This window comes from Leopardus geoffroyi, chromosome E2 (assembly GCF_018350155.1).
Source record: "Leopardus geoffroyi isolate Oge1 chromosome E2, O.geoffroyi_Oge1_pat1.0, whole genome shotgun sequence".
In the NCBI taxonomy this organism is placed as follows: Eukaryota; Metazoa; Chordata; class Mammalia; order Carnivora; family Felidae; genus Leopardus; species Leopardus geoffroyi.
This window is the reverse complement of record NC_059335.1, coordinates 57,148,181-57,171,392: the sequence shown is the minus strand read 5'-3', so window position 1 is coordinate 57,171,392 and position 23,212 is coordinate 57,148,181. Positions and strand designations below refer to the sequence as shown.

The 23,212-nt window shown below is 58.0% G+C and overlaps 1 protein-coding gene across 1 annotated transcript; it reads right to left on the bottom strand.

Moving 5' to 3' along the window:
• Positions 1 to 7,469: 7,469 nt before the first annotated feature.
• MLYCD (malonyl-CoA decarboxylase) lies at positions 7,470 to 22,252 on the bottom strand. The gene is made up of 5 exons (XM_045441274.1): positions 21,676 to 22,252; positions 14,185 to 14,297; positions 13,174 to 13,330; positions 10,432 to 10,581; positions 7,470 to 8,686 (listed from the first exon to the last, which is right to left on the bottom strand). The coding sequence occupies exons 1-5, from the start codon at positions 22,210 to 22,212 to the stop codon at positions 8,153 to 8,155; spliced, it is 1,491 nt and encodes a 496-aa protein (XP_045297230.1). The 5' UTR covers positions 22,213 to 22,252; the 3' UTR covers positions 7,470 to 8,152.
• Positions 22,253 to 23,212: the final 960 nt, after the last annotated feature.

Here is a 23,212-nt window from a genome sequence, read left to right as displayed (position 1 = left end):
TACAGAGGGCTTAGCAAAGCCCGAAGCACCGTGGACCACAAGCGGACAGGTTGATGGCTCCAATGTGCCAAGATCGGATACGTCACATCACTGAATAGGCTGGTTTCGCAGCAGTCAAGAAGCTCGACATTTGGTTTTTAAGGAAAAGTTTAATCAAATAGCTGTGGCGCTCCGGAAGGCGCAGAGAGCCCGGACAGTCTCCCGACGTCACTGCGCCAATGGCCACCGGGTCACACGGGGGAACTGCCCACTTCCTGGCCACGGAGGGCGGGTCCCCGGGCCAGGACACCTGGTTCTGAGTTCTCTCTGCCTGTGGCTGTCCCTCTGGTCCCTGTACTTCACATGCCTGGAGAACCTGCCTTCGATGAGCCCGAAGGAAAAGTTCACTTTGTGTGTCTGGAGACACAATCTCCGGAAACGTTTCCCGAAGTGTGAGACGGGCGCCATTCTGCGGGCTCTTGAGGACAGAGCAGTGATCTCATGGAGGCCTTTCCCGATCCTTGCTCTTTCAAAAGCCTTTTGGGGATTTTGCGAGTCCTCGGGGGAACACCTGCAAGTCTGCTCGGTGCCTAGTCTCCCTGTAATCCTTCCTGACACTTACTTGTCTCTTCCTTGAGAGGGGAGAGGGAGAGGGAAAGCAGCCATATCTGACCAGAACTTAAGAATTCTGTTTGGTTTTCACCGTTATTTGGGCTCTCAACTCCTACTTGGTGACAGGAAACACTGACTTTTTACTCATGGCAAGGATATAAAAAGTCACGATGGCCACCAAATGACTGCAGTTTGGGGCCACGGCTCCTAAACTTAGCAGGATTTGTGATCTGGGCTCCATGCCTGAACCAAGAAGTGGTGTCCTCGGTCCTGAAGGACTGGAGAGGAGGTCCTCTGGGACAAATGGCCCCATTCCTCCTCCCCCGTAAATGACCTCTGGTTCCCCCTCGGGGCCCAGAGAGCTCGCGGTGGGGGTGCCTTGGGGAAGCCGGGAGCAGCAGGCTTGGGAAGCCCCGGATCACGCAGGCCCCGCAGGCCCCGTGAGAGCTCTGGGTGCGGGTGTAACACCCGGGCAGGTGGTTACCAGGGGAGAAGGGAGATCCAGCGCCGAAGCCCCGGAAAGGAAGGGGCAACACCGCCACCTAGTGGCGAGCAGGGCGAGCGGCGCCCTTGATCGGCTGATTCAGACCCAGTGGTTCCAGGCGCCGTATTTTTAGCACTGGACGGTCTCTGACCCCGAGGGACAGCGGCCCGAGGCAGAACTGGGACTCGCCACTCCTTGCCTCTCCAGCCATGGCCTGTCACCACCCAAGGAGCCACCACATCTCAAGAGCCTGCTGTGCGGCAGGCACTGGGCTGGGCTCCGACCCGCTTCTCTGGTCCAGCCTCCCACGCAGCCCCAGGAGGGGCCGCTGTGACATCAGCGCGCAGGTGCAACCCTGCCTTCACAGCCAGGTGACGGGATCCGGGGACATGGTCCGGCTTGGGGGCGGTGGGACTATGAAAGAGCTGTCTTTTGAATTTCCCTGTGTTTGAAGAGAGGTGGCAGGGTCGCTGGACGAGCAGGCCCCTCAGCCCTCTGGCCTCAGTGTCTTGTGCTGTGAAACGGGGACAGAGGTCTCCACAACTTGCAAGCCACGGCCCTGATTACGCCTGCAGGGAAGCGCACTCGCCCAGGGCAGCCGGGGTCATGGTTCCTGGGCAGGAACTGAATTTGGAGGAAGGGGGCTCCCGTGGGTTCCAGGGGGAAGGAGGGCTGTGCCCTGGTCCCACACTGTGCCCCAGGGCAGGACACATGCTCAGGACACTGTGAGGGCCAGGGCCGAGGGCCAAGCCAGGCCAGAAAGACCCTGCCTCTACGGGGATGAGAGGATTCGGCCCAGGAGCACAGCAAGGCGACGAGTGCGGTCAAGGCCAGGCGTCCCTCTCTAGGTGATGGGAGGTGGCCCTGGGACCCCCGTGTGACCTGCAGCCCAGCCCGTGCTGGTGGAAGAACCAAGCAGGACCCCGGCCCTCAGGGAGCCTCTATCTAGGGGAGGACACACACACACATACACACACACACACACACACAAACGTGCCTCGCTGAGAAGGCTATAAGGAGGGACAGGTCCCCGATGTGAGGACAGCCTGTTGGGGGGTCAGGGGCACTTCCTGAGGGAGGAGCATTGGACAGAATGCAGAAGATGGAAGTCCCTCCTCTGGAGCTGGCATGGAGAGCCTTTCAGGCTGAGGGAGCTTCATGCTCTGGGCACAGGGAGGAACACGGGGAGTTCTGGGAGGAGCACGAGGAGTTCCGGGAGGAGCACGGAGAGTTCCGGGAGGAGCACGGAGAGTTCCAGGTGCTGAGAGAAGGCTGCAGACAGGAGTGCCCAGGACAGTTCTGGGAAGGCTGTGTGTGTGTGTGTGTGTGTGTGTGTGTGTGAGAGAGAGAGAGAGAGAGAGAGAGAAATAAGGAGAGAAGCGGGTAGAAGGAAGGAGTGAGGAGGAGGGAGGAGGGGGGAGAGAGGAGGGGGAGGAGGGGAGGAGCGGGGAGGATAGGTCTGATTTGCATTTCAAATGGCAACTGTGCTGAGGTGGAAACAGATCTGGAAACGTCCAGCATAGACACAGGCCAGCGGGGAGGTTATTTCTTGCAGGAGATGAGAGACAGGATGCAGCCCGGGCTGGATCCCAGGGTGCAGGTGGGACGTGGGGGAGCATGGGGACAGCACGCTCCAGGCGGGGTGACAGGCTGGATGGCTGGGGGTGGCCTCACCGGAAAGGGGTGAAGAGCTGGTTGTGGAGGGTCTGCACGCGGCTGTGACCACGCGGAGTCCGCAGGATGGCAGGGACACGCGGGACGTCGAGGCACACGCTCGTGTCCGGAGCCCTGCGCTGTCCACAGACACACACACACACACACACACACACACACACACGTCGTCGGTGGGCAGCCACAGAGGTGACTGTCCAAACTGGGACACTTCTGAGAGGGAGGGGAGGGGACGCCGTCTTGGCAGCTGTTCCAGGACCACAGCGCCTCAGAGACTGCTCTAGGCCAGGGGGACGAGGGTCCGTGCTGTCCTCATGAAGACGTGGGTGGAGAGGAGACCCTCCAGGAGAAGGAAGGGGCTCCTGGGACCAGGCCTTGAGTGATCTGTAGGGCTGGGGAGGCAGCAGGCCGGCCAGGAGAGCACGTGTCCTTCAGGGCCCGGACAGTGTCTGGGGAACCCGCAGTCGGGACTTCTGCCCACAGGGCACCTGCTGGCTGGACTCCGCCCCCTGGAGGGCGTGGCCAGTCCCCCCTCGGGGCAGTCTGACCCCCCTGAAGGCGGCTCCCGGGTCGCCCTGAACCACGCAGGCGGGATGTGCCGTCCGGCAAGCCGCAGTGAGAAGTGCGCTTCTCCAGTGGATGGGGAGTACCTACTGGGCCCTTCCATGCGCCAGGCACCACAGGAAGACCTGGGGCTTTCGGCCTCTGTCCCAGCCTCGTGCTAGGCTCGCCCCTCCTTCGTCCTGCTAGGAACGCCTCTGGCCTTTTGGCGGCTCACTGCTAGTAAGGGCAGTGGCCGGAGGGCACCACAGAGAGGGCCAGCCTCCGGCCGGACGTCCCAGAGGACCTGTTTCCTGTCTCCAAGCAGGGCCACCACCGTCCTGCCCTGGCCAGGGTGGAGTCGGGGTGACCAGAGAGACCTAGGGACGCGGTGTCTGCGGCAGAGGCCCAGCGGGCCCGGCCAGAGCCGGAGGAGGAGGGGAGGCGGGGCCCCGGGTGGGAGGCAGGCCTCTCCCGGGGTTGGCTGGTCCACATACCCCGCTGTATGCGGGCGGCCCTGCCTCTGCTTGCGGCTCCTGAGCCCCTGTTCCTTCCGCCCAGAACTAGCTGGCGCTGGGCATCCGTCCCTGCCGTGCAGGCAAACATCGGCGAGCCCTCTAGTTCCACTGGAGACGCCAACAGCCAAAACCAGAAAGAGACAAGACCTCTGAACCCACCGCCGTTTCCTATCGCGCTTTCCTGGGGGCACTGACAGTGCTGTGCAAGGGCTGGAACATTCCAATCGCCAGGCCCGAAAAGCCCTGACAGAGACAGAATGCCTGGACGATCCCACGCCACACGCCCCCTTTGGAGCGCTGAGCAGACACCGCCCCGCCCATGTCACACTCCCTGCCTGTTTCGCACGTACCCACCCCCCACACCTCTTCCCGTAAAACTCTAGGTGTCCATCTCGCGGGCGGAGAGCTGGGTGGTTGAGGCTTGAGCCTCCCACCTCCCCACCCCACACTGCTGGCAACCGAAACGCATCCCTCATCTCCTGAGTGACTGGCTTCTCTTGCTCAGCAACTGTGTTGGTGGAACCCAGCCCGGAGCTCTGCTTCGGGTTTGTCCGGCCCCCTCGGGATCCCCCGGGATGGGCGGCCGGCCCACGGCAGCACCCGCCTTACCCGCTGGTTTGCAGCTGGGATAGACAGGTCACAAAACCGAACAATGTAAATCCTGTAAATGATTTACGCTTTGGGAGAGTTCTGCCCGGGACCCATCCCTCTTTGCCAGAACCTCAGTGTCCTGACATTCCTCGTCCTCGTCAGCTTGCCGGCCCGGCTGCCTTTCCGACTCTGTCCCCTGTCACTCCTGCCAGGTGGCTGGTGTCTCCTCTCTGTAGCTGTTCCCCGGAGGTGGGTCAGTGCGGTGGGGAGGCAGACTCGGGCCCTGGCCAGGCCCTAGGCCTCCCCGCTCCTCCCTCACCAGCTGCTCGGCCCTCCCGGAGCCTCAGTTTCCTTGTCTGTAAATGAGAGACACTCCCTCAGGCTTCACGGTTGGGAGGTCGGGAGAACATGGGGCCCGGAGTGGAGATAAATGCTATTTCTTGCTCCTTTCCTGGATGCTCAGAAATTAATGACATGAGACACGCGAATGCATCTGGAAACAAAAAACAAAGGCAGGAAGGAGACCTGGGACCCCTTCCATCAATTTTGCTAATTGCAAATAATGCGGAAACTGTCTGTGGTGAATGGAAGCCATGGGGCAGCTGTCCATTCTAACAGATCAAAATGGACTTCATATTCCAACGAGGGCTTTAGAATCCAGTTAAAAATCTGAGAGACATTTCCTCCATTTAAATCTCAAATGTGACTAATGCTTCATTTCAAACAAAGCCCAGAATGAGCTGATCCTTGCAAAAATGTTAGGAGATTCCTCCCCCACCCTTTCGAGCCACATACAGAGTAAGGAGAAAGCACAAAGCACTCCCCCTCGCTGGGGTGTAACGCTCCCGGGTGCCCGAGGGAGGGCAGAGCTGTGCTGGCCCTTAGTGGCTCTTGATCCGGAGGGCCATGGAGGTCCGGCCCTGAGAGAGGACAGAGGGAGGGAGGGCAGGAGGAAGGGGAGAGGGGAGAGGGAGGGGTGGTGGAGAGGGAAAGAGCAAGCAGGCATCAGTGACTCCCCGGCCTTGGAAGTGCCGGCCTCTTCTTCCCCGGGGAACAAATTACGCCACTTGGTCACCTCTAGAAACTGTCAACAGAAGCCAGAAAACCGTCATGCTAATTTCCAGATAAGGGGATGACAGGATCCGGAACCTATACCCAGGTGAGCATGATGGTGGTCCCCTCCTCCGGGCTTCTCAGCAGCCCTGACGTACCGGTGTGCTGTGGCTCCCCCGTGTACAGATGGGGAGACCGAGGAAAGTGAGGCCAGGCGGCTCCAGCCGTGAGGCCGCGCACTGCCTTTCAGAACAGGATGGGGCCACGAGCAAGTGTGAGCGGGTCGGTCCCAAGACCGCCAGCATCCCCGAATCAGAATTAACCCTATCTCTAGCAGACCTGAGGACTGAGCCTGTGGCAAACCCCTTGCGGAGACAGATGCGGGGGTGGGGTGGGGTGGGGGTGTCTGAAGCACAGACCCCCAAGCAGCGAGACGAAGGTATCGGGGCTCCGACCAGCGGTTCAGGGGGAGGGGAGCAGAGCCTCTCCTCAGATGGGGTCTGACGGGGAGGGTGGGGGATGCGGAGGGGGAGCGGGCTCTATGGGTGGGGGGCGCGGAGCACAGCTTCAGGCCTGAACCTGGCGCGCTATGGAACCCAAGGACAGTCACGTACTGAGCACCTGCTGTGAGTCTGTCCCCTCTGTGGGCACTTTGCAGGGGGAGACACTGTGGTCCGAGGGGTTGCCCAGGGTTCCCTGAGAGCAAGCACGCTGGAGCCCAGGTCCGGGAGACAGCACCTACACCCGCGGCTACCGCGTCCCCCGCGTACCGACGTCACCTGGGCGGTAGGCGGTGACCAGCGGGACGTAAATTCACGACGCGGGGATCCAGTGACCTGCTGCAGCCCTCCGAACCCACCGCTGCGGGGCTATTTTGCAAAGGATGACATATGTACACCTGGGCGGTCTGGTCGTCCCTCACAGGGAGCGGTGAGCCGGGCCGTTTGAGCCGCCTCTGCCCTCCTGGGGGCCGTGGGGTTGAACAGACGGTGGCACACAAGGTGTGAGGTGAGCGTCGGCCCAGCGCGGCACCACGAGGCGGCCCGGCTCCCTCCCTTCGGTGACTTGGACTGACCCCGGAGACAGGACACCCACCCACCCGCGTCCATCCGTCGCAGGCCGTCTGGGCTGCTGTGACAAAATATCACCGACCGAGTGGAGGCTGGAGATCCAAGGTCAGGGTGCTAGCATGGCTGCGGGAGGGCCGTCTTCTGACCTCACATGGTAGAAGGGGCTGGGGGCTCCGTGGGGCTTCTTGTGAAGGGCACCGATTCCCACCTCCTAACACCATCACCTTTGGCAGGGAGGGTTCGAGACAGGAATTTGGGGGGGTACAACACTCAGAGCACTGCACCACCCACATCCGCCCAGCCGGCCAGCCGGCCCATCTGACAAAGTGCCGGAGAGGAGTCATGACAAGAGGCTCGACAAGAAAAAACCGCCACTGGGTGTGGCAGGAGCCGGGTGACAGGCACGTGGGCTCATTAGGCTATCCTGTCCGCTTCTGTGTATTTGGTTTGAAAAGTTGCGCGAGAGGAGGCTAAATAATGCGAGAAGGTGTGAAACGCGGGGGCGCGGGGTTGGGGTCTCCGGCAGGCAGCTCTGGAAGAACTCTCCCCGAGCCCCTCGAGGGCGAGGACCCCGGGCCTGGTGGGGCTCCAGAGCTCAAGCACTAGATTAGCTGGGGGCCAAGCGGAGCAGCACCAGAATGCTGCCCCCAGGATCCAGAGAGACAGAAATTTCTAGTGGCGACCACCGTCACGCCGTTCATGATCAGGCAGCAGCCCCACGTGGGAGGTGACGCACAAGGACCGGGGGTCGGGTCTGGAAGATGAAGGGCACGGGAGGCTGGGGGACCCGTCTGCAGGAGTGAGGACACACACACACGGACACCCCGCCCCTCCCACAGCTCCGGACACCGCCCCTCCCTGCCTCTCTGTCCTCACCCTCTCCTTCACGGGACACCCGCACACGCCCAGCCCGTGAGGTCTCGGCTCTCGGAGGGGACCACACACACCGTCTTAAATAACCACCTATTTAATGCTTCGCAGAACAAAACCGTTCGGTACTACGAGGACCACTGGAAGCCTGCAGCACAGCGATCTTCGTCTCCGATCCGGTTTAAGCCCCAGGCAACCACGCCTTGCGTGCTCGGCGATTTTGGCAAACGGTGTGCAGTCACGAGCATTTTCATACATTCAGGATCTCCCAAATCTAAGCGAAATGGAGCACAGCCCGCTATCCCTGTGTGGCGAGTGGAGAGAATCGGCTAAGACAACCACAGCTGAATCACGTTCTAAGCTCGAGGGAAAAATCTACTCTCACCCGGGCCACCTGCCGGGGTCCTCGCGAGGCTGCCCGGTCCACCGCGGGACGACAGCCAGCGGAGATTCTAGACCTTTCTAAAGTTGGAGGTGCCACCGCACCCCCTCTGGCAGGGGGCCAGGCCGCTCTTCTGGGGAGAGCACACCCACCCACCCCGCGTCCACCAGAGCCCCCATCGCGCGCCAGGCACCACGCCTTCGCCCTCTCGCGATGGGAGTTAGGACACAGCCTTCCGGTGCGGCCCTGCTCTGGGCAGGAGAGCGCACTTCAACTCTGCTTTACTAAAAAAGCCTCTTTTGATCCATAATCCGCCACCCCCCCCCCAACCCATCCAGAAAATTATCCTTTTCTGGGTCAGAGACATTGCTTGAGGGCAGGTTTAAAGTTTGCTGTTCTTGTGAAACTGGGCCACGAGGCTGAGCACCTGCTCGGAAGCCTTGATGTTCTTGGCGCAGAGGTAGCTGGTGCTGTTGGCGGCCGTCTCCTCCAGGTAGTACCGGTAGTTGACCATCAGGCCGCAGGAGCCGGTGACGCCCTTGAGGCTCGTGTCGGCCAGCCAGTTGAGGCGCCACAGCACAGCCCCGTTCTGCAGGTGGAAGTTTGCCACGGGGTTCAGGGCGTAGCCCCGGTGCTTCTCTCCGTACAAGTACCAGGCACAGAGCCTCATCAAGGGGGCCTGCAGCACCCTGACCAGCTTCTCAGACTTCACCCACTCGCTGCTGCTGAGCGAGACCTTGAGGGTCTCGTTAACGGGACCGCCTAGGATCTCCGAGATTTCTTGACATTCGGAATCTGTGAGCAGTTCACTCCTCCCGTGTTCCTTTGCTTGTGAGTTGAGGAGCCCCAGAAGCCACTTGGTGAAGCCGGGGATAGGAGACAGACTTGAGAACGTCCCGAGATGAGGAAACTCTCTCTGTAGGGCACGGTTGGTGGGGAAGGGAAGGTGGAGAGAACACACACACGTAACTCAGCAGGCATGTCACCAAGACAGAAAGGCCTCTCCACGTGTCATTCGCGCACCATTAAGCGCTGCATGTCGCTCTGCGGTTTACCACGTGCCCTCTAGGGTGCATTCTCTCCTTTCGAGGGGCATTTATGAAGAACCTGACATATGCCAGGCCCTAGAGATACCCTGAGTCCCCAAGGCGAGCCTCTACGATGGCTGCCCTGCCCACGCCACCTGTCAGAATGGCCAGTCAGGGGCCCGGCCTGACACGAGCAGGGGCTGCTGCTGACAAGTGGGGCACGCAGTGTTGTGACCGCACCTCCGGAGCGTCTGGTCTGCCGTGCCCCTCCCGGGGACTGCTCTGTGGCCACACAGCCCGGCCTGCCATTTTACCCCGTGACCGTGTACTGAACAAATCATTGCTTGCAGAGCTAGTCCACAGTGGGTGTGGACTGTGGGCCAGAAGGCAGGGGGGCACCAGGGGTTTCTCCATAGCAGACAGGACGGTTCATGTTCAAATTACAGCGACATCTCAAGGACAATTTTTTTTTTTTAAACCCAGCATTTTCTGATTAAAAATGTAATTTATGGTCACTACAGGTGAATTTTTTTAATGTATGATGGAAGGAAAAAAAAAAACCCAAAACTACCATCGTCCACAACTTGAGATAACTTAGTCTCCAGGGTTGATAAAGTGTAACTCCGACTTTCTCCGGTTTTTACGCGGGCGAGGCATTTAACTTCTATCCCTGCTTTCTGAACTTACGTTGTGACAATTTTCTCCTTTTCATTCAGAATCCAAACACATAACTTAACAGAGTAAAAGATAAGACTGTACCAGGGCTCTCCTAACCGTGTTCCTCTCGAGGGTCTGCCTTTATAAACCGCGATGAACACTCTCGTGCAGAAGAGTGACACGGCTTTTTGGGATTCTCTCTGGTGACTTTCTGGCTCACGGCGGGGTGCTGTGACCAGCCAGCAGGATGGCTACTGGGCTGAGGGGCCAAGTCTGACCGATTCAGAAATCGACTCTGCGGGTGAACCTCCGACTCCGCCTTTCTCACCGAGACGCCCCCGCCCCCCACCCCATTCATCAACACCTCAGCAAAGAAGAAGGAAAGAAGAAACTTAATTAGATGTGGCTCCTTATCGCCTCCAGGGAAGAAGTGACAGAGAGTGATTCTAATGACGCTGATCGCCTGCTGAACCCTGAGTTCTCAGATTTAAGATTGATTATGAATTTAATGCAAAGCACGCTGACGTTTTAATTCCACTCTGTCGTTCTCCACGGAAGGGTTTCTGCTGCAGCGACACTGCTGAAACCACACAAATGGGAGGATACCACTCTCAGAGCCAATTATTAGCAACCTAATTATTTTACCTTTAATTAGATTCTGCCCATTGCGGTTCACTCGAGCCCCTTAGGAGAGCGTTTCAAAAAGCTAGACCCAGAGAGAACCTGAGCGTTTCTGCTGTAGGATGGCGAGGGGCTTTTCCCAGGGTGACGGACAGAAGTTATTGCCAAAAAAAACAAAAAACAAAAAACAAAAGCCAGCCTATCTGCCTGCACTGCCTCCGTCCTGAGTGTTCTCGGGGAGCCTAGAACGTGCCAAGGGCCATCTGGCCCTTTCCACCTCTCCTACCTCCCTCTAGATCCCCTCTGGTCCCCCATCCCCAGGGGCTGACACCCCCTGCCCCCACGCCGTTCCCACCTGCAGCTCCTTGAGCACTCGCTTGACGAGGAAGGTGCCCAGCTCCACCCCCTGCAGTCCGGGCTGCGTCAGGCTGATGGAGTAGAAGATGGCCGCAGAGATCTGGCTCCCCTCCTCCGTCTCCGACGGGGGACACTCCTTCACTATGGCCTGGAAAACACCACGGGGGTCATGGTGGGCTTGGGCCCCCCGCTTCCCACGCCTGCCCTACCTCTCGGGGCCGGGAGAAGCCAGTGAGGATGGGAGCCCGGAGACCTCGGCCCTGTTCAGGGCCTCGGCTCTCGAGACCCAGGCCTGTTCCGGTTTGAGACCTCTCCAGGGGCGGCAACGCACGGCCTCCCTGGGTTGTTTGCTCCCCCTGCACTGTTTCTATCGCAACGAACTTCTCGACAAGCAATGCGTGTTCCCTTTGCCTTTTCCGGGCCTCTGTGTGGTCAGAGACGGATGAATCTCCTCCCCGCCAGCACCAGACGTAACCCGCCGACCCGGCTGGTAGGCCAGCGCCTCCCTCTCCGTGGCTGCCCTGCGTGGGCCTGAGTCATTCTCGCTCCTTGTCTCTGAACTCTGGGCTTTCAGATTTCTCAACAGGCCATACGCAATCCCATAAAGTCTTTCTCTCAGCAAGTTCACCTTTCTGTACCCTTTTGATTTTGTGCTACGTCCTTGTTTTTCCTTGGGGAAAACAGACATCCGTACAGACACGCACACGAAGTAATGCAGAAAGATTCCTACTGGGAAGTCCCTTAGCCAAGGCTGATTTTATTAGCTCTGAGTTCTGGGTGTGGTTTTCTGAACCTCAACACTCTCAAGGTCACCGGACAACAGCGGAACGGCAGGCGGGGACCTCCAGTTTGCTTCGAGGCAGGTGCACCAGCCTGCTTCCCAGAACGCATTTAAGCTGCTAACTTCCATCAGCGACACCCGATTCTGGCAGCGGGGGTGTTCCCTCCACGAGGTCTGGGAGTCCACGAGCTTTGTGAAATTGTGTGTGGAATGTGCGGGTCTGCGCGTGTCCCCCGGGGGACGACATCCTTGAGCTTTCACCCCCTGGAGATGCTCAAAGGGTCTTTCCTGTGGCTTCTGAAGAGCTAAGAACGCCGCTGCTGTAGGAAGGCGGGGTGGATGGGGACAAAGGGCCAGGGACACCCCCCTGGGGCCGTGCTCTGACAGCTCGGTGCCACCTGGGTCAGGACACACCTCTGCCTCATGCCTACTCTTCACCGTGTGAGGTCGCCTCCGCTGTCTTTCTGGAATGCTGCAGGTTACCTTGTGTTCCTCCCTCAAAATGTTCCAGCAAGCCTTTTTTTAAAAGTTTTCAAAACTCAAATGAATCTTTCTTTGGTTACACAAGAGACTGCATGATGTCAACGAGGCAAAACGTGTACGCGTGAGGAAGAAATCACAAGTTATTCCCAAACCAAGTCCTGCTGTTAACCTTCCGGTGAACAACTTCCAGTCTGTCCCATTGGCGTAGGTGCGTGCACACTTCAACACACACACACACACACACACCCTGCGCACGCGCGCTCTCCCCGCGCCCACGCGCCCCATTCTCCCACACCCTGAGTGCTGGGGTGGAACCCTGGTCTCACCCTTACTGGTACTGGGATCGGGGGCAGATCTCCCAAGTTACCCTAAGCCCCAGTCTCCTCGCGTCCACGAGGACAAGAGTAACAGGAGAAACGCTGAATGCCCAGGGTGGCACGAGCAGGGACGCGGGGAAATAGCTCATGAGCTGACGGGCACCCAGCAAACGCTCAATCCCTATATGTTTAAGCGCGCACTGATCTTGCCGGTCTGGAGCCTGAATTTCCGGCCGCTCGAGACCCAGACAGTGAGCAACCGTCCACGCTCCCAGGTCTGAGCATCACGTAGGGAGAACTCCCCAGAGTGGAGATTGTAGGTCGCACAGAACGCACGTCTTCTATGTTCACAGACATCGCCAAACTGCCCCCAGAGAGGCTGTGGCAGCTTCCAACGCGTGCGGGTCCCGCAAACGCAACATTCACGAGGGACTTTCTCCGTGGAGGTCGGGAACACCCGCCCACTTGCCCTGCGTGGTCTCTCCACCTTCTGGTACCATGAAAGGCTGCCCGGATGCCCATCCTGGGATCTGGTATCACCTTTCCAGCTTCCGGACCGGCCATCCCGGACCCAGAGCTGCAGCCCACCGTGCCTCGCGCTCTGACAAGCCCCAAGTGCCCCGGGGTCTCCGCTCCCTCGCCTGCTTCACCCTCCCCGTGGTCAGGCCCCTGCTCCCAGCCCCCGCACAGGTTCTTCTCCAGCCCCGGCAGGAAGGATCTGCTCCTTCCCAACCATCCCAGAGCAGGCAGCGCCTGCCCAACAGGGTCCCGACTCCTCGGCTCCCCGGGCCGAGCTCTGGACCCACCTCAGGCACGCCGCACGGTGTGGTTTTCAGTGTTTTAGCCACGGGTCTTGAAACCCGTGGGGCCCCGGGGCCCCTTAACGGCCACTAAAGTGTTGAAGGGTGCACCCTTCCTTCCTTAGCCGCGTCTTAGCTGCAGGTCGATGTCCCCAGAGGAGTGCCATCCTTGTTCTGGAACTGTCTATACACGACGTGTCTACACTCTGTAGCCACAGACTGGGAGATTTTCTCTAGCCGATTCAAAACTCCACAGATGCCTGGGGCGATCTACTTCACGAGGGGGGTGGGACACAACCACGTTTAAAACAGCGTCAGGGACTCTGCGACGCGGCCCTGAGCCGGCCGTCCGCGGGTACCTGGATGTTGCTGGAGATCTCGTTGGTCAGTGCCACGTGCAGCACGACCAAGGGCTCCTCGGGGCTGGCACAGTGAGAAAAGAAGTAACACCTCCTGTAAGGCCCGACGCGTCGTTTCATATCCATCCAGTTTTTTACAGGATGCACGGCCTCGGACCTGGGGGAAAGTCAGAAAGAAGTAAGCCAGGGGGACAGCTCGCCAGGTACGTAACCACTGCCGGTTCCTGTGCGTACTGCCAAGGGAGCCTTGGTGGCTCGGTCAGTGAGGCCCAGTCCTCACTCCAGTCCATCCGTCCTTCGCATGCAGCCTCAACAGACCTGCCAGGAAAATTCAAAGAAAACCGTTTAAATGTGAAACAGCGCTGGCTGGCAGGAACAGCAGCTAATGACCCTCGGCCCCGCAAACCGGCCCCTACTTCGTCACACCTGGTCTTAAGGCTACTTTGCAGGCCCCGGAAGCAGATCCTGACACGGGTGACCTGAGGATGCGTGCACCTCCCGGCCGCTCTCTCCTCCGAGTCTGCGGCGTGGGGTCCGTGCTGCAAACACGCAGCTCGGGTTGTCCAGCGGCCTCGTCAGCCACGTGGTGTTTGCAACGTGTCAAATGGGAGCCCCTCGGGTTTGTCACGCTTCAAAGCGCAGCCTTTCGCGAGCCTCGGTGTCTATAAGACGGCATGGGCACCGAGACCCACGAGGGAAGAGCGGCTCCTGTCTGTGGGGACCGCTCGGGCTTCGCCGTGTCCTGCGCACGCGGGGACCACGCCCCACACAGCCCATCCAGAGACTTACGCCAGGGAGGCGCTGTCACAACTATGGGAGGCAGATGCCGTTGGGGTCACTAACGCCAGGAGTCGGCCCAGCGGGACCCTGTGGCTCTGAGAACGGGGTGTGGGGAGAGGCGGGCCGTGCACTTGACCACGGGTCACACACGTTGTGCTTGGGCCACAACGCGCGTGGACAGAGGCCGGCTTTCAGCTCCCATTCAGGAAAAGTGACAACTTGAATACTTACTCGCTGATTTTCTGCAGGACCTCACACGGCGAGTGCCAGGTGACCCGTTCCAGGCTCAGGAACCCCGAAGAGAACCACTCTGAGAGCATGCCCTTCAGCACTCCGTTCATCTCCTAAAAGGGAGAACACAGAGTGCTGGCTTCTGGGGACAGGCCGGCCAGCCCGCCTCTGTGCCACCACCAGCCGACACGGGGGGATCAAGCAGGCGAGAGGGACGCGAAAGCAGACCGCGGGGTGCTTCTCCCAACGGCTTCCTCGGTGACGGCTCCGTGGGACTCACCCCACCCAGGTGGCCGGCACCCGGCTCTCGCCCCGCCCGGCCACCCCTCAGTAAGACCTCAGCGGGAGCTTTCGATCTGAGCAAAGCTGCCCGATCGGACGGCGTGTTCCAGCTCACGCGCCACAGTGAACGCGACTGGAACTCGTGAAGTCGACAGAGCGACGGCTGGTGCGCCAAGAAGGGAATGCTAACACGGGGGGTGCGGGCATCAGGACATCCCCCTCTCGGGAACATTCTGGGACGTGCCCAAACGTCTCTTGTTTCCTGAGAGGGGCAAGTACCGGGGGTCCAGGCACCATATCCGTCAACTCAAAGGTGTGCGTTTTCATATTGTAACGTCTCTGAAGTCGGGATTCATCTTGCAAACGATGGCGGGGTCACCGCTTCACTCGTAGCATTTTTTTCTACCTTAGTGGGACATAGAATAGAGTGTGTCCGGCAATTGGTGACTTTAGATTTGATGAAATTATTCTAAGTTCACTTCACTGACTACACCTAATCTACTTCCGGAAGTGAGGAGCCAACTTTACCATCCAAGACACGGGCGCCCAGAAACCTTTCAAGCAAGAATGGAACCGGAGGCGCCCAGGGCAAGGCGAGGGCGCAGGGGCAGACCCAGCTCAGTGTGGCCCACTGTGACCGCACTGAACACGTAACCGCAATAGGCTTCCTGACGGCTCGAGCGAGAGGATGCCGGGGCACCAGACACGGCTGGTTGTTCCTCAACAACTGTTTCCTTTTCTTCCAAATCAACAAAAGTCTTATGCTTTAGGCAGGCACATGGCTGTCCAGGTTCAAGATCACACTGCAGCCAGGGGCAGTCAAAAGAGCGAGTCCTGGCCAAACAGATGTAAGCAGAAGTAAACATGGCAGGAGCATGCCCTTTGCTCATCTTTTCTTTGTCCCTCTCACTGCAGCCTGGAAGGTGATGTGATGGCTAGAGCTGGAGCAGCCATCCCGGGCCATGAGGTAACTTTGGGGAGGAAGGTTTTTCGGGGAGAACAACAGACGAAGTCCGGGTCAACTGAGGGCATCACAGAACAGAATCAGCCCTGGGGTGTCTACCTCCAGACTTTTACATGAGAGACAGACTTCTGTCTTATTCAAACCACCATTATTTCGGGTCTCTGTTATTCACAGATGAACTACATACTAACAGATACACTGAATGTTACTGAATAATAACATACATCTCAGTATATCCAGTACAGAATTGACAGAGAGCTACCACCGCAAAAGCTGTAAAAATGTCCACATTTTATTCCCTGGTAAATGAAAGGACTCACAACTGTGTCACTGGAGGATAAGCTTGAAATAGTAAAATAAAGGGCTGGTGGCTCTGAAAAGCTTTCAGAATGAAGTAAGATCCCTCTTTAAATATTTAAGGCCTGGGGCACAGAACCAACCACCGATTTGTTCTGTGGGACCCCATGGGGGCGAAGAGGGAGGTAAATTTAGGACCAACAAGGGGGAGTCACGGACAGACAGACTTGGACCGAATTTAACGTAAAGGAGAAGTCTGGAATAGCCAGGGTTGACCACAGATGCTATCCGGGGAGAGTGAACATCACCACGAGCGGGGACCAAGGGCAGGGTTAACAAGGATTTGGTGGAGCCGTTTTAAGGATTTAATGGTTGGACCAGATGCCCTTTGCGATTCTCTTTAACTCTGAATTCCATAACCCGGTCTCCCTCCCTCAGCTCCACGCTCGGTGAGGGCAGACGTGGCTTTGACTTCACACCTCTGGATCCAGAGGCATTCAGTGGGCTCTCCCACGTGGAGGACGGTTAACAGACTGATGTCAAACGAAAAAGGGGAGACAGACTAGAGAGTGGAGAGGATGAAGGGGCAGGAAGGGAGGCCAAGAGAGGCCAAGTGCCAGGCATACAGACGGCTGCTCATACAACTGTATTGACTACACTGGATCACAGCGGTTCTTAAACTTCCCGGGGTCCTCACGTGCTCGAGTGCTTGCTAAAAACCACGGACCTGCTCCCCAGAAAAATGCACACACATTCCTCAATTTTTGCACCCAGTTTCCTGGGAATCGTGGATGCCTGTGAAACTCATCTATGGATCATCCCCAGAGGTTCACAGACGCCGGACTGGGAACCTCCACACTGGACGGTTGGGACTGGATCAGCCGAACTCCATGGAGCGTGTGCAGGCATCTCCAGCGCATCCCTAACAGGAGAGTGTGGGACATGCCTGGCTTCGATATCGATTCAGGATTAATTACGAAAGAAATGGCTTGGCTGATGAGAGCTCGCCCTCCAAGGTCTCTTCGTTCTATTTCTGGCTACTGACGGCTATGAAATGTGACACTGCTACATGAGAGCTGGGTATCTAGGTGAAAGGGCACACGTCCCCAGCTGTCCCTGCTGGAAGGCACCAGCGGCCCGAAGGCTGTGGGATCACCGACAGCAGGAGGGAGAGAAACTGCCTAGGCTTCTCGCTCATCAATTGAGCCATCAGTTGTCAGGTGTTCGATCCAAGACTCCCACTCACAACTGCCGGGGATGCCAGTCAGCGTGGGCTCAGTCTTCCGGACCCGCCAACGCCTGTTATCTTGGAGGACACTGAGCGGAAGGCCAGCCAGCCTCCCCTTCTGGCAGAGAAAAAGCGGTCCCCCACCCTCTCTTCTGGAGTTTTTGGCTATCAAGATCTCCCCATGTCTGGAATGTGGAGAAAAGCTAGTTTTCACTGCTCAGAAGCCCTGAGCTGGGCAAGTGGGCCCGAAGCACAGGACAGGGTCACAGGGCCACAGCGAAGACATTTTAGGTCTGATTCCAACTGACAGAGGCTCCCCCCCCCCCCCACACCACCCCAGGGGACTGGGGCAGCCTTGATGAACTACAAGTAAGGTCCTTTTTAGTTTAGCTAAGCACAGAATTTAGGAGAGCCAACAAGGACCTCTGTGTTCACTGAAAAGCAGGACATGTCACTAAAAGAGGCCGGACGACAAGGTGTCGGGTGCAGCCCGACATCGCAACGGTGGGGACGCCGGCCCGTCTGGCACGAGTTTGGCCCCCTCCCCACCGTCAAGGCCTGCACACCTTTCACCCCACTGGAATTTCTCCGCTCAAACTGCCATCAGGAAACCCTTCGGTTTTCTAAATGCCAACTGCCCTCTGGTGTCCCCAAACTGCTGGACAGTGCTCAGACCTTCTAGAATATGGACTCAACTCAGCCTCACGGGGGACTTTCTCCCTGAGAAACTGCACTCTTCAACACCAAGAGGCCTTCGGAGACGCCTCCGGAGAAAATCAAAAAGCGTCTAGACCACACACACAGCAAGCGTGCACTGATCCTCACAGCCCGACGTCCAGTAATCACAACCCCCGGGCAGAGACCAAGAGCCGGACCAACCGTGCCCTCGTCTGTAAACCTTGTTTTTAGCAAAGGTGAACAACCCTCACAGCATTTCCTGGAAGAGAAGCAGGCTGATCTTGAGCGTAGCAGCCGCCGGCGCAACCTCTCACGTCGGCGCACGGCCAATGGGCTAAAACCACCAGAAACCATGACTGTACCCAGTGGATGGCAAAGAGGGGACCGGGAACTGGCCCCTTCCATCTCCACACGGTGCGTCTTCCGCTGTCCCGCCAGAGACGCCCCATCAGCATTGCTGTGGGCCTCACGCTAGCTGGCTCTCCTGAAAATGCCACGGCGTCCTACAGGACTCGGCACCCAAGAGCGCGTGGCAGACACACATCCCGGGGTAAATGCTCGGGGCTGAGTCCGTGGCAGCCCGCACGGCAACTGGCGCGTGTTCACGTGACTTCCTCTAGCGTGTCCGGAAGTCAGCAGGTGCCGGGGAGAGCAAAGCTGTGGTGAGGTGCCGTGTGCCCACGGGGAAGGGTGCCGAGATCCGAGGCGCTGGCGGAGCGAGCTCCCTGCTCCCCCCAGGCCCCTGGCGCCTGAGACTCCTGCTTTAAGGCTTCGCGTGCCAAACTTCCAGTACTTTCTGACACTGTATTCCTAAACGCAGAGAGTTCTAGCTGCGTCGCCTCATCGGCTTGGATGCAAAATCCAGAATGTGGGAGAAGAAACGGGAGTCAAGGCGCGGTACACACACCAAGTGATTCTGGCGATAGAGTACGAGGCCGGATCCCAGGGACATTTTCTAGGGACAGAAAAGATGATTCTCTGGACGACTTAAGTGACAGGGGTTGAGAAAACTGTCACGTGACTGTGTGGGACACGGGAGAGGGAAATCCATGGCTTCAGCACTAAGGGTTACGTGCACGAGACACAAGGCCAGAATTTTCAGGCAGAGAAAGGCAAGAGGAGTGACTCAGCACCTGGTACAGGCGTCTTGCACCCAGTGTGTCCAGACCACACACGGACGCAGAGGTCAGGCTACAGTCGTCATCCTTTGTTCAAGAAAGATCTTTACTCCACAGGACTTTCTGCCTGTGGGTATGCAATGTTTCTTCTGGGCGTGCACAGCCTTGGTTGAAAAAACAAAGGAAGCCTGAACCCCGGAGGGCCTGGTGTCGCTGGCAGCTTGGGATCTCCCTGGAGCACGCCCCTCTCCCCCAAACAAGTCTCAACGTCACGGCTTCCAGCTGCCACCTCCCAGCCTGCACGACAGCCGCCTCTTCTCGTGTGGGGAAGAGCAAAGGCATGGACACAGTCAGTAACATCTCACAGAACCGGAGGACTCAGAACTGGATGGGACCTTAGAAATCACTGGGGCCAACACCCTGAAATCGGCAGCCCAAGGGTCTGACACAACGCCTCCGTGGGCTGTGCAGAAACCTTCCAAGCCCTCTGGGCTTCCCTCCAGGCTCAAGGCTCTGCGTGGAATGGTCTGATGTCAAGACAGTTGGGAGCAGTATGTGCCGACCTGCTCTTGTGGCGGAGGACCCGGGAGTCTCGTCTCATGCATCATCCAGCATTTTGCCCTGCTGGACACCGCAGACAAGGCTCCCGGTCTCCAAGGGGCTGATTATCTAGTTGGGGTGGGGGAGGGTTGGCGGAGTAATACATCTCAGACGCTACATTCTGTGGTTAAGGTACAAAATGCAGGTGAGGTGCACGAATAACAACGTAGCCTGTGAACCGTCAGACCAGGTAAGGCCACCTTGCACTGGAGTGTTGGAAAGGCGCAGTGATGAGCAGCTCCTACTCTAACGGGCTTCCCAGGCAAGAATGGCGCAGGAATGTGTGTTCAGGAACTTTCCGTCAAAGAGCCGGCGTGGCCGCAGAGAGGGGCGAGAAATGGACGGTATGGCTGGCAATGTCCAGGGTGGTTCGGCGTAAGCCAAAAATACCAAAAGAAAGACATTAAATGTCGGTCCTTCCGGCCTTCAAGGGAGTAAAGACCGACTTGTGGTGTCAGAGAAAGACGAGCACTGAGGTTAGTGATGAGACGGAAGTTTGTACGTTTACTCTCGGAAAGAGCAAATGCAGTCGCAACCAGAGAATACTAAACTGATTTGGTAAAACTAAACAAAACAAACCCATTTACTAACCGGGTTGTCTCATCTTGCCCTTGATTTTGTGGAAAAAGGCAGATTCTAAGAAAACAAATCCCTTTCAGATCTAGTCCAGTCGTCAACTCTGAGAATCAACGTGTAGCGACAAAGTACACAATTCGGGAGTCGTGAGGACGGGGCTCGAGTTCCGGCTCTGCACCCTGGGCACTGCACTTGACTTTGACAAGCTTTAATCATTTCCTCTGTACAACAGGTCCCTATGGTGAGAAGCACCTACCATCACCGTGCCTGCTGCTAACTCTTCCCGTACTAGAGTGGAAGCTTCTGGACCGAGTGACCTTAGTGCCAAGACCAGGTCCAGTGGTCACAAGTCACACAGATGGATGGACAGACAGGCAAACGATTTCATTCTGGGACAGGCGACATTCTACCCAACTCTTCAGGCTCCTAGGCAGTAAGAATCAAGTTTCAGAAAAACCACCATGGAGCGCTGGTCCCTGCTTCAAGAAAAAAATAAAGTATGCTTGAAGACTAGACCCAAGCATATGGGAATGTACACGGTGTGTCGAACACAGTCTCGGCCATTCAGACCGGGCTTGAGCCAGAATCATGATCAATTCAGATCTTGGCATTATAAGTTAAGCAGCCATCATGAGTAATCAAATCACAGCACTATTATCACTGAAACGAACCCCATCCTTAACGATACACGATCTTTTGCACATAGATAAAGTCTTTCGTGAACACCGTAACTCCCGCAGCAGGACGTGGTTATAAAGTGTACCACGAAGAACCCCAGACTTAAGATGTGCGTAGGCGATCGGAGACATATCTATTTGCTCTGAGTTCTTGGTCAAGTTTCCCCACCTCAGTGTCTGCCTCCTTAACCCACGTAAGAATAAGGCAGTGAACATGAAAATTACTGTGCCAGTGTTAGAGTTCTAAGTGAATTAGGACATAACCGATCAACTGCCCAATTTTTTAAAGTCAAGTGCACCTTAAAAAGTTCTGAACATCAGACGCTTCTTGAAACATTTACATCATTTTTTGGTCGTTGTTCACTAAAAGGGCAGGTTGGCGGTCCTTTCGTATTTAATACCAATAGCATAAGAGCACTGTGTTCGCCTATCGGCATCTTTCGGGTCGTTTTTTAAATCCTACCGTATTTACTTGCATCCAACATGAGCCCACCGTGCTACGCACCTGATTACTCAAGCACTCAACTTGGAATCATCACATTTCAGGGCTGAACTCGGGAAAGTGAAATGTCCTGCCCAGCCAGGCGGCAGAGCCCCGAGACATCATCTTTGTGCGTTCCAAAGGGTTTCTTATAGACGAGGCTTACACACAGAGTGAGTGTGCAGCTAACGTGTGCTGACACCACCTGGGTTTTTGGAGGCTACGTGGTGCCCAGTTTGGTACTGGTTCAAGTATACCACATACAGGAAACTCCCAGCTAAAACGGTAAAAAAGAGACTTCGTGGGGCACACTAACCAGGAAGGAGGAGTGACAGTCACGTCAGAGGCAGGCGGTGCTGAGTTTCTAGTAACGGTCAACACTGGAACCAGGCAGGGATTCAGAAAGCCTGGGAAGGAAGGGGACGGGGCAAGGCTTCAGGGGGCTGTAACTCTGGGCAAAGTGTGCGCGGCTTCGGGCTGGGGAAGGTGGAGTGTTTGGGGCTGCAGGGGCAGGTGAGGAATCTCCGGGGAGGGCCATCAAGATCGAGGACCTGGTGCAAGGCGGGGGGCGGCCCGGGGCCAGGCCTTACCCGGACGTGCGGCCCCTCCACCAGCTTGAGCGCCTGCGCCTCGAGCAGGTCGGCCCGCAGCCGCACCAGGAAGCGCACGCCGCCGTCCAGCTTGCTGATGTGGTGGAAGAGGCCGCGGTAGCGCGGCACCAGCGCGTAGCGCAGCCGGTCCTCGGCCTGCAGCAGCACGGCCGCCTCCCGCGGCTGCTGGCGCAGCTGGAGCACGCCGGCGCTCTGCTCGGCCACCTGGCCGTGGTCCACGCCGAAGCCCCGCGCCAGGCGGCTCAGCAGCTCGGCGCGCTCGGCCGCCTCGGCCAGGCCGCCGTAGAAGCTCACGAAGTCCGCGCACTGGCCCTCGGCCGGCGCCGGCGTCTTCTCGCGCAGCTCGTAGGCCGGCGTGGCGGGCACTGCGCGGCGCAGCAGCTCGTCCATGGCCCGCTCCAGGGCGCCCGCCTCCGCCGCCGCCGGCCCGCTCGACAGCCGGGGTCCGGGCGGCCGCGGAGGAAGCCGCAGGGGGAAGAGACGCCGCGCCGCCAGCGCTGTCCAGAAGCCTCTCATGGCGCCGCACAGCAGCTACTTGAGGGAAGCCGGCGCCGCCGGGCTTCCGGCTTCCGGCGCGCGCCGTCCCCATTGGCCGAGGCTGGGGGCGCGGGCGGGACGGTGGCCAATCGGAGGGCGGGAGGGGTAGCGGCGCGGCGCCAAGTGTAACCAAAGGTCCCGGCGGGGCGGAGACGCGGGCGTGCCTCGTCCCTTCGCCACCCAAAGTCACCTCCCCTGCCGCTGTCCTCTTGCCCCACCTGCTCTGCTACTTGCGTCTCCCCCGCTCTGCTACGTTGCAGGCGCTACACTTGCGGATTCCTGGTCCATCACGTCTGGGGAGAAGCCACGGAACCTGCGTGGCAATTCACTGGCGGGGTAGCCTCGGTGTTAACCTCCTGCCTAGGCGCTCTCAGTTCGTTGCCAGGGTCTGATTATACAGGTGACTCCCACTGCCGCAGCCCTCCTCTGTCCGGAGCTCGGGACCTAGCTTTACAGCTGCCTGCTGCAGAGCTTTACATGGATGCGCCAAACCGGGCTTTCCTAACCGTCTTAGTCCCCAACCCGTCCCTCCTTCCTAAGTCCTTGATCACTCATCTATTCAACAGGGTGTTTATGAACTACCTGGTATGTGCCAGGTCCTGTCCTAGGCACGGGGGTAACAGAATGAGCCAGACAGACCCGATGGTGCCTCACGGAGTTTACAATCTAACGGACAGGAGAACATAACGACAAATTGGACTCCTGAATTCATTCCTTCTGTCTGGCCCCCCGCGCCTACAGCCCATGTCACTTCTCACCGGGGCCACTGCAGTAACCTCTTTGCTTCCAAGCTCAGTCCTCCAAACCATTCTTTGCATCAGCTGCTGAGTGAACTTTCTAGATTATCCACTTAGCCGTGTCATTCACTTGTTCAAAAACCAAATGCTTTAGCGTAACAGGCAGAGCCCTCACCAACAGCCCCTGCTCTCCCTTCTAGCCACATCTGTTGTTCTTCCCACCTCATTTCTATTTCTCTGTG

Excerpts from the sequence above, each read along its gene's own strand:
- MLYCD (XM_045441274.1), bottom strand. The coding sequence starts at position 22,212 with ATGAGAGGCTTCTGGACAGCGCTGGCGGCGCGGCGTCTCTTCCCCCTG. Across the intron at positions 14,298-21,675 it reads TGGAGGGGCCGCACGTCCGG|GAGATGAACGGAGTGCTGAA; the intron begins GTAAGGCCTGGC and ends TCTCCCTTTTAG. Across the intron at positions 10,582-13,173 it reads AGATCTCCAGCAACATCCAG|GCCATAGTGAAGGAGTGTCC; the intron begins GTACCCGCGGAC and ends GGTGTTTTCCAG.